The sequence below is a fragment of the Apium graveolens genome, unplaced genomic scaffold (assembly GCF_009905375.1).
Source record: "Apium graveolens cultivar Ventura unplaced genomic scaffold, ASM990537v1 ctg3688, whole genome shotgun sequence".
NCBI lineage: Eukaryota > Viridiplantae > Streptophyta > Magnoliopsida > Apiales > Apiaceae > Apium > Apium graveolens.
Genome location: NW_027418216.1, coordinates 27290 through 44833, shown reverse-complemented (window position 1 = coordinate 44833; position 17544 = coordinate 27290). Strand labels below are relative to the sequence as shown.

The 17544-nt window shown below is 36.8% G+C and overlaps 1 protein-coding gene across 1 annotated transcript; it reads right to left on the bottom strand.

Annotated features, from left to right (window-relative positions):
• Window positions 1–3109: 3109 nt before the first annotated feature.
• Window positions 3110–6706, bottom strand: LOC141701309 (uncharacterized). Its single transcript, XM_074504994.1, has 5 exons — window positions 6580–6706; window positions 6144–6483; window positions 5941–6042; window positions 3746–4210; window positions 3110–3384 (listed from the first exon to the last, which is right to left on the bottom strand). The coding sequence occupies exons 2-5, from the start codon at window positions 6375–6377 to the stop codon at window positions 3301–3303; spliced, it is 885 nt and encodes a 294-aa protein (XP_074361095.1). The 5' UTR covers window positions 6378–6483; window positions 6580–6706; the 3' UTR covers window positions 3110–3300.
• Between the last annotated feature and the right edge of the window lie 10838 nt (window positions 6707–17544).

The window sequence follows — 17544 nt, the reverse complement described above, 5'->3', positions numbered from 1 at the left end:
TGGTGGAAAAGCTTGAAGGTGGGAAGGTAGTTTTTGGCATGGCAACAGGCTAAAAACCAACTTATCCACTTCACCGAATTCGGGGCTAATTGGGTGAAGGGAATCCCGTACACATCCCGGCATAACGACTTCGTGAATTGGTGTAATCCGAGGCGCATGCCCCGGAGATGTTCTAGGGGTATCCCTACATAACCCCCCGCCGGTCTGTAGTACACCCTCTCGTGCTCCTCGGGCCATCTCCACTCATATTTGTCCTCTAGATTAAAATAAAGCCTAAGGGCGCTATCCACCTCGGCGTCTGTATACCTATCTTGAATTTCCTTGTGAACCGCCCCACACCCATACCGGGTCCCCGGGGCGGTAAAAAACTTCCTATCCATATCAGCCTGATCATATAGCTCCCTACCATCTAACCCTTCCGGGCCCCCATACACCTCAGATAGATCTCTGTAGTAAAAGCCCAAAGGATTAGGGTTTACCCGACACTGAACAAAATACTAGTCTACGTCTTCCCAAGACCCATCCGGATTCGACAAAGTGCCCCCGGGTCCTAAAACTAAAGTTTGCGCCAACACTTGGGCAGGTGGTTCAGCTCAGAGAGGCATCTCTGAAGAGCTACTACTGGAAGAAGAAGATGAGGGGTAGGCTGACAACAGTTCACCTAAACCGCTGGGTCGCTCAGGATACCGAATTCTAAGGTTAGCAGTATTCTTAAAGTGACTACCTGGCATATACTATATATACACATACAAATGCACCCCGGAGTCAATGCCAAACCCCGAACCCAAACACAAGAGCAAAACAGAAAACAAGAGAAGTTTAGAAACATTTTATGAAAAGACATAAGCCTAGAAACAAGATCTATGCAATAAACGTACATCTACAAACCAAAAACATATGCCAAGAACATACCCCGGGCTCAACACATTTTTACATTACAAAAACGCATTTTTACCATATACAAACCATACAAAAACAAGTTTCTATACACGATTAGAACACAAAAATACTTCAGAAAACTCCATACAAACCAATAACCCTACAAAATCATCTTCAAACACACAAAACTACACAGTTCAACTTCGAAACTTTGAAACAGTTGCAAACCTTAAACAAAAACTCAAAAGTATCGAACAAAAATACCACGAAAAGGAGGCATGCATGGCAAATAATGAAGAAGAGAGCGATAAAAACAAGATGAAAGGGCACGAGAATCAAAAACTTAAAAGTAGTAGGAGAAAAAATGAAGGCTTCAACAAGAAATGCTCCGAAAATCTCTGTGAAATCTCTCTTTGCTCTCTCTTTGCAAGTGTTCGCGTAAAAGAAAAAATAAGGGAGATAGGGAGGTATTTATAGGAGATAGGAGGGAACTGAGCAGTTGTTCTTTTGACAGTAGTGGAGGGACAGCAGCGCCACGTGGCGACCCATGAGTGGCTATTAGAAATTAACTGCACAGCAGTTATTGCACGGTAATTATGGCGTGGGCGCGCCTTTTCAGTAAAAGGGGGAAAATTAACCGTCTTTACACTCAAATATATATACATATATATATATATATGCGTGTATCTTTGACCCCTGCTGGAATCCCAACAGTCTTCTAACACTCTGAATTTTCAACATCAGATTTTCAGAGTTCGGTCAAATCAAACGTCAGTTTGTCCCTATCCACCAAACCTTATCCAAAATTCAAATTTCAAATTAAAGAGACTATCTAAGTCAACCCCGGAGTCTTATCCCCATTAGACTCCGGGGTTCGGGGCAACAAATCAAAGAAAACCCCCAAAATTTTTCTAAGTAGAAATCAAAGAGACTATTTAAGACAACCCCGGAGTTTTATCCCCATTAGACCCCGGGGTTCGGGGGAAACAAATCAAAGAAAACCCCCAAAAATTTTCTAAGTAGTATAAGGAACCCCACCTTGGACTCAAATCAAAGAGACTATCTAAGTCAACCCCGGAGTCATATCCCCATTAGACCCCGGGGTTCGGGGGCAACAAATAAAATAAAACCCCCAAATTTTTTTCCTAAGGCGTCGCGACACATCAATAACTAATCTACTCCCCCATCCGGGTAAACCCGCATAAGAGAGTGGGGGGGCAAATGATAGCCTATATTAGTGCAGGCCCGATAACAGAAGCTCAAGGCCCAATAAGAAGAGCTCAGGTAGCATTCAACATTAACCCTGGAAAGCCCAGGACGCGTGGCAATATCACCACCGTCCAGGTACCCCGAATCCAGAACGTTCCTACGGTCCGAATTCATTTGTACACCGGCTCATCAGGAGCGTCCACACATCCTACAATCCAAAAAATATACCTACGGTCCAGATCAAAAGGTACAAACCCCTAAACCCTAGTGAGTGAGAAGCCTATAAAAGGCCGAACAAAAAGGGTATAAGGGGTTACTTCATCTCTCATATATACACATATATACACACACCATAATAGACTTGCATAATTTCTGTTTTACCCCTTTCTCCTTCAGAACCCTTTATCCACTATAACAAAAGCGGCTAAATTCAACTGATAGTATTCAGTTGAATTTAGCATATGACCAACCAGATCCGATTGAATTTATACTAAATTCAACCGCAGCCAGTCGGTTGTAAATAAGGCCGTTAAAATTAGCATTTCGGTTGAATTTATGATTATATTCAACCATTTTCGGTTGAGTTTGTTGACACTATTTTCAACCACTTTCCGTTGAAATTAACTTTACACATTTCAAAAAAAATTTAAATTTTGAATTTGAATTTCACCAAAAAAAAATCCCGCAAAAATTACTAAAAACAACCGAAATAGTTGAATTTATTTTTTTAAAACCCAACCGTTTTGGTTGATTCGTAAGCTAGTCCATTGTTTGTATATTAATTTCAACCAAATTTTGTTGAATATAGATTTCATAAATAACCGGAAGTGGTTGATTAATTCTGATTATGTCTGTTAAATACAACCATCTCTTATTGAACTTAATCGGTAATTGGTATTTAGTTTCAACCATTAACAGTTGAATTTTAAAATAAAATATTGTAAAATAATTTCCCAATAAGTTGCCTCATAAGCTTCCTCTCGTACAATTCTTTAGATATATAACTATTAATAAAAAATAAAACAGTAAATCAGAGAATCCAAACTGAAATGCATACATAAACAAGCATTAGTTCAATGTCTTCATGTCTAATACAAAATATGTAACTTGAGATCGTAAAACATAAGCCAAATTTTAAAGTTTGAGACCAAACTAACACATGGAAAATTTTAAAAGTTCTTAGACAAAATAATCATAAGCTAGGATCTTCCGCTATAGTGGGAAGCGATATTCCAAGTCGTCTATATGAACATCATTGTCATCTTCGTCCACCTCCATATGATTTGAGCGCGTATCCTGTGGTTAAGAATAAAAATCTGATTAAACTACACTGCCAAAACAATATACATATAACTTTTTGATCATTTAACAAAATTACTTAAGAGTTACTTGTACTAAGTTTTTAAGTAAATTCAGAGAATGATCAAAAAAATTGAAGAATATGCTAAAACCAGTCACTTGTACTAAGGAGACTACAATAATAGTTTGGATTTTTATAATAGCATAATATAAAGACTGAAATGCAAACTTTGGCACAACACTAATGGAAAAACAGTCAGGTCTAGATAGTATGAGATAAATGAGATTAATTGAAAAAACAGTCAGGTCTGGATAACATAATAATAATAATAATAATAATAATAATTTATATTATTACCTCTATAATAATCTTTTTATATCGCACACAAAGAGGAGAAGTCATGTGTGATGCTATTTGAATGTACTCTTCCCATAAAATTTTAGAAGCGAGATTATCTCTGTTTGGATAAGCACGAGCAGCCAATTTCTGCACCTCTTCGTCAAGTTTAGCACGTGTAACCTCGATCTCCTCTATTGCTTCAACCATATTAGTCAAATCTGTCAGGACCTTCCCTATAATAGAATATGCAGACTTTGGAATGCGCTCTGGGATGCAGACCAAAGAAGACTGAGAAGTGGTATATTTGGAAACTTCATCAATTCCAACAAGCTCCATGAGGGTATGGCGCGGGAACATTTTAACTTTTCCCTTCTTTGGTGGACAAACCTCCAGCAATAGTTCAATATCACGTTTCCTTTGGTTGGCTAGAGATAGTGGTGCATCCCGAGAATTCCCCTCTTCCGTTGCACGCTCCACGACCTCCTAATTTACATAAAAACGAAGGATATACGACTGAATTATTTAACACAATATTTCCCTTAATGCAAATCAGAAAAATTGAAATTCTAGGCTACATTATGCTTAAACATGTAAATAGACCGGAATGATGATATATCGATAAAAATCAAGAAAGCAAAAAAACACAAAAAAGTAAAATTTCAAAATATATTAATCTGTAGTCTCAGTTCTTGAACCTGATAATTTTAACAATGGAAGTGAATGTACAAGTGAATGGATTTAATAATTTCACATGCCACAAGTTATAAATTATCAAGAGAGAGGCAAAAATATAGCTGATGTATTTAAAAAAATAGAGGTAGTATTTATGCCCACAATTCCCTGATAGTACAATGTCAACAAAAACAGGGCTTATAGCAGCGGCACAGAGGTAGTATTTAGAAAAAGAATTTGAGGTAGATGGTAAATAAGAAGTACTAGAGAACTTTGGGCAGCTATTGTAAAAATTCATTGCTGCTGCCATTACTTCTAAATTTAAAATTTGAAACTTAATAACATACAATAATATGTAATTTTACAAACAGAAAAAAGGTAACAAAAAAAGTTATAGAAAATATATATAATATATTAAAACTTTAAAATCTAGAAGAATAATAAACTATAGAACAAGAACATGTTTCTTTGTAAAAATTAAGGAACATATTATGTTCAAGATAAATAAGGATCAAGAGGGGTTTTTTTAATATGGAAACCTTTTGACATCTTTGTAAAAAAGAAGAAGAAAATTATGAGCAACTTGAGGGATACAAAAAATAAACCCTGTTAGCTACTTTCATAAAATAACCTCAGTTTGTGCTGTGTGTGTGTTGTTGCTACAAAATAAAGAACATATACCCATAAATATTAAAGACTGAAAGACAGACAATTATAGAACTATTCGCCCTATTTCGTCCATCGCCATCTTTGCCTTTTTCAACTATTGTAAGAGCTCAGCATTAGAGCCAAGAGCCACCAAAGGTTTTTATAAATCAGTTAAAAAAGTTAATCCCAATGCACTAAGCATATATTGAAAAATTAGTGACTAGGAGAATTCAACAGCTGTTGATTCCGTGAAAAGGCCAAACAACATAGATGAATATATTAGTGTTCTTTTTCAGATATGCAAGATTCAGTAAGACACAATCACTGCTCATCACTACTACTGGATGATGTTATGTTACATTATTAAAGCCTATTTTGCCTTATAATTTATTAACTTTAGTTTCCAACCGCCTACATCTGATGCATTTGTTCGTTTCTGTTCTTGTAAGTTTGCACAGGGGAGTGCTTACCGATGAAAAAACATTTCAGTTCCTATCATTTTTTGTTTGATTCTTTTCATTTTATCGAGTTCTAGTATATGTTGAACGTCAATCTATGTCTGTGTCATTTAAAAATCTAAAATAACACCTAGAGTTAATTTTAGCATCCCTTCTTGCAACACTGCTCATTCTTAGTAGTACACATGCTGAAGGTTGCAGTCCAAGTGGAAAACTTAAAGGAAAAAACAACACCTCCTGGAAAATACGATCAGGAGAATGGTTCTGAGTGCTGTAAACAGGGGAAGCTCTACACCACTTACAAATGTTCACCTCCTGTCACTAAAAATACCAAGGCAACTCTAACTCTAAATAGTTTTGAAAAAGGCAAAGATTGTAGTGGCCTATCTGAATGTGATAGACAGTACCATGATGATGATAGACTGAATAACTTACTTTAAACGTTCGCCCTATTTCTTCCACTTTTCCTTTCTTTTTGTACGAAACATCAAACTTTTCCAAAAGGGTGGGAGGCTTTTCCAATTTTTTCTCCAGTTCCTACAAAAGAGATATAAAAAATATGAACATGTATAGATAAAAGAAATTTTTGCAAAATCAAATAGCAAGTTCAACACCATCATATAAAGAGAAAATTTTGCCTCATAACGTTGGTCAAAAGGCTTCGCTCCACTGGAGTGCTTAATATCTGACTTCTTGACATTTTCCCTTCCATTTTCCGACAACTTGGAAAATGTCCCAGTCTCCCAGTAGTCACATAAACCCTCCCATGCAGGTTCTGATAAGTAGTAGGGGGTAAGTACGCCGGGTTGCGCTTGTGTCTCCCCTGGCATGGGCCTCTTTAACCCTATTATCTGCATCAGTCTTCCAAGCATTCATATAACATTTCAAATTGGCCTTCAAATGATTTCTCACGACAGCATCCCCTTCAAGTTCTTTGATTTTATCAACTTTATATTCTGGCTGATATTCGTAGTATTCCTTCGGAAAAAAAGTTTTAGAATTCTTTACAAGTGAGTATTAATATAAAAATGTCATATTAATTGAAAAGTTCTGAAAATTTATAAGATAGCATACCTTGAACTCCTGGATACACTTATTTAAAAAAGGCTCTCGTGCGCGTCCTTTTTCTTTTGCTATTTCAAACTCCCGGTTATTTCTTACTATCGCTCTAATTGTTTTCTTGTAACGAGCCTCTTTTATACTGTTAAATAAAAAAAGTTGTGTAAGTAACAAATTATAATTTGTTGGAAAATAACAAAGCTATAAAAAAATATTTACTTTTTTCCATTTATAAAGGTTACAACTCCAAGTTTCGGTTGTCCAAGTTGTGGCTTCTTTTTGTAATCACCATCACAAATGCTACGTTGAGCTCTCCCAAATGTGAGAACACCGTCACTCTGTCCAGCATCATCATCTTCATGTTGTTCATCACTGCCTTGTGCATCATTTTCTTCCTCGGGATCAACTTCTCCATTACCCCTACCCTGGCCCAGACCCCTAGTATCATTTCTACCTTTTCCACCTCTCCCCCTGTTGCCGGTGACCCTACCCAGTAAGCTCCCATTACCACTACCCCCCACTGCCATGAGAATAATAAATAGAACAAGTAGCCAACAACTCTTAAATGTCTCCTGAAAAATTTGTACAATTATATAAATGTAAAATCTAAGCAAGTATGATTTTATAAAGCCAAATAAATAAACATCTACAATTAAATAATTGGAGTTATTAATATATGGAAGACTATTTCTTTTGAAGTTCAATTTATAATTTCAAGTCGCATTACTCATACCAATTTTAACACCAAGTAGCAAAATTTTGTAGCCCTGTTATTGCAAAATTTAACACCAATTTTAAAATATGTGTCGAACTCTCTATTTTAAATATCAAGAATTTACCAGGACAGGGAGTAGGTGCACCGTGCATAACAATTAACAACATTGTGATAAATTTGTACTATAGATATAAAATACATGTGATAGCTAGTGTGTGTAATTAGGTGCACTATGTATATATGAATGCATAATTCATATATAGGAGCATGTCCAAAGCTCCCAACCAGCTAAAGGAAAAGAGGGAGGCGGAGAGACAAAATGAGGTGCCTGGTCTTAACTTGGTTTATATATTTGTCAAACACCACTCTTTCTCAATTTCTATTTACTCAACTCCTTGCCACTTCCAAATTTGTTACCCCCCCTATCTCATCTTACCAGACTAACCATAAACAGTGTATCCGATGGGGGGCGTGGAATGACGTAATTATTAGGTGTCATTAGTGACAAATATTTACAAAATAATCGTATTCATAGTTTATTCAGATTCTTTGTGTGAAGTAGTTGAGAAACTTGCCTCCTATTGAATCACTTATCCTCTTTTTTTCATCATGAGCCTGAGTGTCCACAATCACACATTTTTGGAGGTGCGTTTAAAGGAAATCGTTGCTACCTAATAGGTGGTGCAGAAAATAAATAACAATAATCTTTCTAACTAATTTCCTAAGGTTACTATGAAGTACCTTATTTCCATTTTTTTTGTCATTGTCAATATAAAAAAGATACGATCTCAACTCACAAGTAATTGGACACAGCTGCATTCTAAACAGAATATCATGGAAAAAACGAGAACACATTATGATATTAATTGATTGTCTAGTTTAATAGGGGTCTAGTTCTTCCGCAACATGGATTCCAAAATAGTGCATTCATTCTTATAGGTTCCACGGGATATGCATAGTTGACATGCACTTACAATCACCAATAATAAATCTAAAACCTTCTCTGATAAATATGACTGACTGCTAGCTTACTGAAACTAATATGTTTAGCTGCATTAGTATTTGATCGCTTGAATAAAGGATGTCCTGATCGTGAGTTCATGGCCTAGGATTACAGGGGTTTAACAGAAAACAGTCTTGTATGATGGTGAAAACTACTCTTTAGAGCTCCTAATGCTCAATATTTTGTCTAAAAACACATAACGTGGATAATCTTCAATGTTAAGCAGGTTTTTACTCCGCTGTTGGCTTGCAGAAAATGCAAATCTAAACCTTAACATGTAAATGCTTTTGGTTTACTACAACCATTACCCTTTTTATTTCTTGGGTTTACTAGGAAAGTATTCACAGACCATTTCCAGTTTTCCTCTGGATATGATCTAGTTCTTGCAAATAGAGTCCTGCCGATCCTATATATACCTAGAAAATGAATTTCAAAATGTACCTTTATTGTAGAGACTGTTTTAAAAGATCATGATTTTGCTGCGCAAGGATCTAAATATTTGAACGCTAAGATAGTAAGAACCTCTTCCTAACCTTGTTACTTATATGCTTTTAGCCCCAAAGGAAATTCAAAATTTACCGGGACAGGGAGTAGGTGCACCGTGCATAACAATTAACAACATTGTGATAAATTTGTGCTATAGATATAAAATAGATGTGATAGCTAGTGTGTGTAATTACGTGCATTATGTATACATGAATGCATAATTCATATATAGGAGCATGTCCAAAGCTCCCAACCAGCTCATAATTCAGCAGAAAGCTATTAATTACTAACAGATTTTCAGGGACACAAAATATAAGAATTACTGTATCCAGTTACTCCATCATAATTAATTACTAATAATATGTTATCAACATCAACAAATGATTACAGATCCAACTCCCTCCCTCGTAAAAGGCTCCGCATTGTATCATACTACAAATCTTAAAATATTAAAAATAGTAAATGGATGCCAGTGTAGAAGAAGCAGAAGTACAATTAATCTGGAGTAGAGTGAGTGCGGCTCATTAGATAATTTTCATCAAAACCAAAACCCTTAAACATCGATCATACTACAAGAAAAACGGCTAAATTAAAAACTAGGTAAATAATTAAGGACATTAAACAGAAACAAAGCCAAACAGCAGAACATAACATAAGTGATATTAATGAGAGTGAAGGGATCACTACAGGGGAAAGAATTCAATCATCTTAAAAGGAGATGAACTTACTTTGTTTGAAGCAATTTCACGTGCCTCAACAAATGTGACGAAACAGGAAACCAATATTATCCCAGCCAAAAGTTGATTTCCCTTCCCAGGCTGGTGACATAAAATTAAATGAAAAATAAGTTCAAGCCTCTAAATTAAATGAAGCCCTTGTGAGAAAAAGCCTAAATTGAAATCACTAAATTTATATCATTAACCCTAAAATCTGAAAAGTAAATGAAACCATAAAATCTGAACTCAAATAACATCCTTGTTGCTTACAGTATATAAAGAACATAAAACCTTAAGAAAAAACTCTAAATTGATATCTTAAACCCTAAATTGATTTTATAATAAACCTTAAATTTATACCTGTGGAGAAAGCCATCCAGATTTTCTGTACGCCAGAGGAGTGTCCCTTCCAGTTGTAGTAGTTGTGTACTGAGCATGACCAGCCTTGGTCTGAATAGTATCCTGATATACACATTCATCTTCTGAGCCCTTTTCTTAGCAAACTTTATCTGATCTGGAATCACTTGGCTAGCTTGTTTAAAGTAACTTAAAACCCATGAAAGCGATGAAAGCCCTGCCAGCCCAAAAGCCCCGGATCCGAGAAATCCAGTGACAGCAAGCCCAATAGTGAGAGCAGCTGGGACAAGAACTAGGCTGAAGATGATGAAAAGTGGTGTGGCTAAAGCAAGGCCTGTTAGGGTTCCGATTAGGGTTATTCCGGCGAGGAAAAATAGGGTTCCGCTGACAAGAATGAGAGTAACGACGGCGAGGACTTGGGAGATGGAGGGGGTGTTTTTGGGGAGGAGAGATTTTACTCCGGCGGAGTGGTTGGGGTGTGTGGGTGGTAGGTTTGACGGTGTGCCATTCTTGATTTGAGATTAGTGACTTTTTTGGAGGCGGCTTCCAGAGAGAGTTAGATGAGAAAGGGTTTGTGAGAAAGAAAATAATTTGTTTCAACTGTGAAGATATGACCCTAGTAAATGACACGGGTAAATGCAATCAAAAATGGTTAATTTTAGGAGTTAAATTCAATTAAAAACGGTTGTTTTAATACGCCACTTCTTACCTCCTCCAGTAGCTACTTGAACTCGAGCCCGGCTTTTGCAACAATAATAAGCTGAAGGCTAATATTTATCTTAAATTAAAAATTTAATGTCTAATAAAAATCTATATTACAATTGAAAAATTAAACACGGCCATTACAATAATTTTTAACTTAAACATATTTTTTATAAAATCACTAAAATGTTCAATTAAACCATGTCATCTTCCTCGCTTTCACTTTCTTCATCGATAATCATGTCTTCATCTTGATTTTGTTCTTCGTTGTACTCATCCGTAGAATTGTCATTTTCAACAAATCTCAAATCAATAAAAAAAATTGAAGGATCATGAATCATCACGGGCTCGACACGAGATGATGAAGCATTTGAAACCTCATTTTGCAAGGCATCTTCACTTGACGTAAAGTTCCTTTTAGATTTCATTTCTTCATTAACAAAACGACTCTGTTATTCCTAGTGGACTAACAATGAGATTTACAGAAGGGGGGGTTGAATGTAAATCTCAAAACTTTTTCAAGTTTTGAGCAGTTTTAAAGGTTTTGTGTTCAAGATAAACAAGTGTGTGAATTGCTTTAAGCTAATACAGGCAGATATATATTCAAGCACTAATGTAAAGAACACAACAGACCTTAAAAACTTTTCTGGTGGATTTGTTGTTACACCAGAGATGGTATTTCAGAAAATATGTGATTCAAGATGTTGATCACAGCTGCGTCCTAGTACAAACTAGATAATTTATCTCTCAAGATTTTTCTAAACAGCACTGGAAAAATTCTTATCTAATTACTAGCTACTACTTGGTTTATATATCACCAAGTGTACAAGTGAAGACAAAGATAAAAATACAATAATAAAATAAGTTCTCCACTTGTTTCTTCTCCATATCACTCAAGTACTTTGTTGACTATTGCCTCTTTGTACTAGAGTAGAACGGCTGCTTTTTCTGATGTTCCTGAAATTAGGCTTCCACATTTCAGTTATCTCTGTCAACCCATGTGCCTCTGTCTGCTGTTACAACTACCACTTATCAACTGCTATTTAACAGAACATCCGTTGAAGCCTTCATCCGTTGATGGCTTTATCCGTTGATGTGTTAACAGTTGAAGCTCTATCCGTTGAAGCTTTAGAGACATCCGTTGAAGCTTTGTTTCTCATCTGTTGAAGGTCTTCAAGACATCCGTTGATACCACTTCATTTATACAAAATTATAAGGCATGAAATATTTACAATTGGTCTTCCTATTTGCATATCTTCTAGTAGTCAACATGACTTATATTTTCTCTCAACTTCTAAGAATTATATCTTAAATACAGAGACTGAAATGTGCTACAACACTAGACTTATTTCTAAGTAAAGCTGCATCATCAACAGATAGCCAAAGTGGTCTTATCCGTTGAGGCTGCAAACACTAAACTTCTACTTAAGTGTTTTGTTAAACATATCATCAAACTAATGCACATATATTCCTAACAATCTCCCCCTATTTATGTCTATAAGAATTGTAGACATAAATTCAGGGTTAACTTGATGATAACAAAACACTTAACAAATATATGAATTGAAACTAAGTAGAAATTTAAAAGTGCTGCAAAAGTGTGTGTACTAGGAGGTAATTGAAGATTTACAGAATTTCCAAGGGTGCTCCTTTAGTCTGAGCAAATCATCTTTTTCTTCTTTGTTCCCTTATTTTCTTTCCTAGCCCTTTGTCATTTTCCTCAATTTGGAGTTGGAGTTGTCTGTAGAATTCATCTTCATTACTGATATCCAACTTAGATTGCATTTCCTTGAGAGTTTCATTGCTGGCAATCTTGAGTTGGTCTTCAAGTCTGAAAAATCTTCTGACTCCTTTATCATCTCTAAATTCCATCAACCAATGAGGTAGTTTGTGGATTGTAATTCCCCTTTCTTGAATAAGTAAAGTTCTGGGCAAAGCATTGAGCTCCCTCCAAGTTTTCCTTATGTTGGAAATCTTGTTAAGAATTTCAGTCTTGGCTGTCCTGGTAAAGCCAGAATCCTTTTGTATGGCTGAAAAGACTCTGATCAAGGTAGAGTAGCCTTCATTCAGAATCCTGTAGAGAGGCCATGTTCTTTCCCCAGCTCCTTTGTATCTGAACACCAATCTCTCAGGTAGCTGTCTGTAGGCAGCTATTCCCCTTACATCCTCCAGCTCATCCAGATAGAGTTCAATGTCTGAAATTTCTTTTATGTCACAGATGTGAACATAATCATCTTTAGAAATGGGTGGCTTAGGCTTAGGTTTTTGTTTTTGAGTGAATTTCTTAGAGGTTAGGGGAGGTGTAGATTTGGATTTTCTTTTCTGTTTCTTTGGTAGTGGAAGAGTGGTTAAAAATGTAGGCAATTTGATGGTGTCCCAATCAATAGGTTCCTCTTTTGGGATGATTAGTTCACCATGGATGTTTATAGTGGGATCAACAACACAAGGTTCAGGTATGGAAGGTAGTGGTTTAGATATTGATTTAGTTTCTTCAGTGTTATCTTCACTCCTTCTATGTGCCTTGGCCTTTCTTCTGTTTCCCTTCTGCCATTCCTCTCTTTCCTCCATACTCTCACCAAATATACTCCCAAAAACCTCATCTAGGTTTGCAATCTTGTCTTCACCCCTGACTTCAATTCCTTTCTCTCCTTCAACTTGACTTGACTTTAGCTGTTGTTCAAGCTTTGCTTGTGCTCTTTTGTCAGCCTTGAGTTTTTCAGCTTCTTTCTTCAACCTTTTGGTTTCTTCCCTCTTGGCCTTTGAAAATTTGGGATGTCCTTGCATCACACAGATACTCTTTCCCTCTCTAAAGATAATGGCCATTTTCATTCTTTCAACTATGTCCTTGGTCTCCTTATACTTTATGATGTTAGCACCCAAAACTTTGTCTTCATCAGGCTTTGGAAGAGGAAAGTCCACTTCTTTCATCTGAGCAAAGTCTAGGGGGTTCTTTGTGGAGTCCTTGATGGATCTAGTGTTGGGCTTGAGAACCATAGGTTTTAGATTCTTGAAAGAAGTCTCTCCAACCTTATTCCTCCTTTCTGGCTTGTGCTCCATAATGATTGGTTCAACCTTTGTGCTATGTTTCACATATATTGATTTATCTTGTGTTGAGCCAAACACTTGTTGCATCCTTTCATCAATTCTCCTCCTTTGCTCTTTCACTTGAATTTCAGCTGCTGCTAGCTGGATTAGGTCAATTCCATCAGGCTTTCCTTTGATTTGCATAATTGGAGAAGTAGTGATGGCAGGAACTAGCACTTTAGATATCTGGATTTTTGTAGATGGCTCTCCTTCCCCTTCCCTTTTTCTCTCCCCCTTTTTGTTATCATCAAGGAGAGGGGTCAAGCCTTGTGCCTTTGCCAGCTGCATAAGTAGACTTGTTTGAGATTGTTGGTTGTGAAGAATGCTGGCCACAGAATTTTCAATAACTTAGACTCTGTCTTCTAACTTAGCCAGCCTCTTTTCAGTATTTGAATCCTTTTTCAATCTCAACAATAAGTCCTTCATTGTACCATAGGGCATGACTAAATCCAATTTTTCAGAATTGTAGGATTTCAAGTCAGCAATATCCTTCTTGAGTTCATCCACACTCAGATTCTGTCTTACTTGCTGCAACTTCATGAGATGCAGTGAGTCCAGGTGAGCTGTAAGGATTGCCTTGGTACCAACTTGTGAAGTTTTCTGAATGGCCTGTTGGATAGTACTGATTTGTTTGACTAAGGAGACATTGAATTGCCCTGATGTAGACTCTTTTGTCAAGGCCCATTCAGGTAAATTTGGAATAGAACTAGGGCATTCATCTCCCCCTAAGTTCATGCTTCCATCAAAAGAAACAGAGTCATCATCATCAGAATTTACTCCAAATTCCTCAGATGACTCACCAGCTGTAGAAGGCATCTTGTTAATAGCAGCTTTATCCCTTTGAAGAGATTCTGTTGTATGTACTAGATGTAGTGTCTTTTCTGCCTCCTCATTGCCCTGAGCAGCCAACAACTGATAGGCTGACACAGGATGAGTAAAAGTGTTAGCATTCAAGGAAATGTTATCAATTACATCTTTGTAATGTTGCTGAAATTGTCTTTCCTTTTCAGCATCATCCACAATCATTGACTCACTAGCAATGGCCGGATCCATCCTTATATCTGTTGTACCTGCCTTTCTCTCTTTTTCTCTATATTCTTGTATCAGGGGCTCCCCCTGGCTCACACTCCTCACACCCTCACCTTCACCTACTAAGGTGGTACTCCTCTCACTTACTTTTGCCATGCTGGAAGAAATAGCATGCTTATTTGAGCTCTCAATCTCTCCTTTTGCCTGGGAGCAACCCAGCCTCTCACTCAAATTGTCACTCCCTTCCCTCAGTCCTAAAAGTGATTGTACAGTGATCATGTCTTCTACACTTGGAATTGTTTCAGTTGAGTGTGTAGAGACTATCAACGGATATGGAATAGCCGTTGAAGGTGACACTGATGGTATCAACGGATAACTGCTGTTAAGCTTATCCGTTGAAGAACAACCACTTGTCAACGGATGAGTGATATCCGTTGAAGAAGGAAAAGAAGTAGAAATTGAAAGTGATATAACTGTTGAATCTGTGTGGATTGATTTAAGTTTTGGTGACACAGATCCTTCAATTACATCTGAAAGAATTTGCGGGTGATCCAACAAATCATCTAAAAGATGATGATCACCTGTATTTGAGTGGGGCTCCTCCCTGAGTTGTAAAGAGGGAGAATCAGGAATTGATGGGAATAACATCTCCACATCCAGAGATGGTGATGAAGTGTGTGGTGATTGATGTGTGTGAATTGTGAGAGAATGGGGCTGTGACTCCACATTTGTTGGAGCCACATCAAACTGAGTTTGAGAAGGCATAGATACATATGGATGTATCTATGCAGTGTGTGCACCCTGTGTAGAAGATTGGGTTCTAGCCCTCTTTCTTCTAATAAAAGATTTTGTTGGCGAGTGTTTGGCTTCAGTGTCCTTCCCTCGTTTGTTCTGTGTTCCTGGTTGGGAACTATTTTCAATAGTTACATCCTTTTGGAAGGATGCAGCTAGGGATATGCTAGAGACCTTTTCAACCACCACAGCTTTTTGAGAAACTGTGGCTTGGCTAGCTTGGGAAGCACTTATCTCTCCTTCCTTATCCTGGGGGTTTCTTTGATGTTCACCCCTCCCCTCACCACTCACACCCTGTTCACTCCCCTCAGGGTTAAGGGTAGGTGTTACAACTGTTGTCTTTTGAGAAACAACAGAGGTGGTTTTCTTTGTCTTTGATTTTGAAATTTTAGTTTTGGTGACCTTGGTAGGAATCTGTTGGGGCATTGTCACAGATTCCATGGGCACACTAGAAGATAAAGACATAGAGGGGTTGGAAGAAGTAGGAGTTGTAGAAACAATTACCTCATTTACCTGAGGTGCATCCATGATTGGTAAATATACCAATGGTACACTGCTGTTGAGATCCATTCTCAATAAATCTGCAAGAACTCTTTTCTCTTGTGCCCAACACTTGAGTTTATTATTCTCATTGGTTATGACCAAACCTTCAGCAACATGGTTAGCCAATAACATAAAGAATCTAGCATAATAGATGTTATTAGGTCTATTAGCTTTGTTACCTAATCTAGTACCCAATTCTAGCATAACATAATTGCTAAAGTTAAAATACCTATCAGAAATAAGCATATAGAGCATATTAACAAGAGATGAAGTTATGGCATCAAAATTACTAATTTTCCCAGAGAAAACCTTGATAAAGGCATCCCCAAGAAAACTCCATTCTTTCCTAAGGCCTTTTCTTTTAATACTCCCTAAACTAGCAGAGTTAAGAGAATAACCTATGGAATCTAACATGCTGGATACATCATTATCAGTGTGTGGTGTCATGGCATTGTTCTCAGGCAATTTAAAACATGCTAGTAAATCATCACAGTTAACACAGTGATTTTTACCTTTGAGAGTGAAAGAGATGGTCATATCTATGGAGTTGAACTCAGCAGATGTCCAAATCTCCTCAACTACTTCACAGTAAATCGTTAGGGCTTCCAGCATTGCATAGCTAAGTTTACAGTTTTTGATGAAGTCCATCATTTTGTGATAATCTGAGTGGGCTTCATTCTTTACTACCAAAGCTATGAAATTGTTCTTCTCATAGATGAACCCAGATTGAGACATAATTTTTACTACAGGTGCCATTGTTGTAAGTAAAAGTTGCAGAGAATAACTTGAAGGATTTGCAGAGAGAAAATGGTAAAAGCTTTGAAATTTCAAGAAAGCGTAAAGTAAAAATGAAAAATCAGAAGGGCTTATATACTTTCTCAAATTAAAAAGTATAAATAAAAGATTAAACAATAAATATATGTTAGTGAATTTCAGCCGTTTAAGAATAAACTGTAAGTATTCTAAAAACTACTATTAAAACAAATACATACAGCTGTATGTATGAGTATCAACGGTTAAGAAAATAGAATCAACGGTTGTGAAACACCTGAATCGACTGATGTGACATTTCAACGGATAAAGTAAACTGTCATCCGTTGAAAGGTACTTCAGTTTTATCCGTTGACGGATAAAAATTCCAGAAATGTATATGTCTTTCAACGGATAATGAACATCCGTTGATGGAACAATTTTGACTTTCAACGGATAGGAAATACCCGTTGATAAAATAATCTGTGTTAAAAAGTCAAATTTGTTCTAGCAACTAATACATTTCAGGCTTCAATTCAAATTGCAATAAGGACATAAATTTTATGAGTAATTAAGCATACCTAGATCACTTACCAATCTTGTGAATGTTGATTCATCAAGTGGCTTGGTAAATATGTCTGCAATTTGTTGTTCACTTGGAACAAAATGTAGTTCCACTGTACCATTCATGACATGCTCCCTGATGAAGTGGTACTTGATATCAATGTGCTTGGTCCTTGAGTGCTGCACAGGATTCTCTGTTATGGCTATGGCACTTGTGTTGTCACAAAAGATAGGAATTT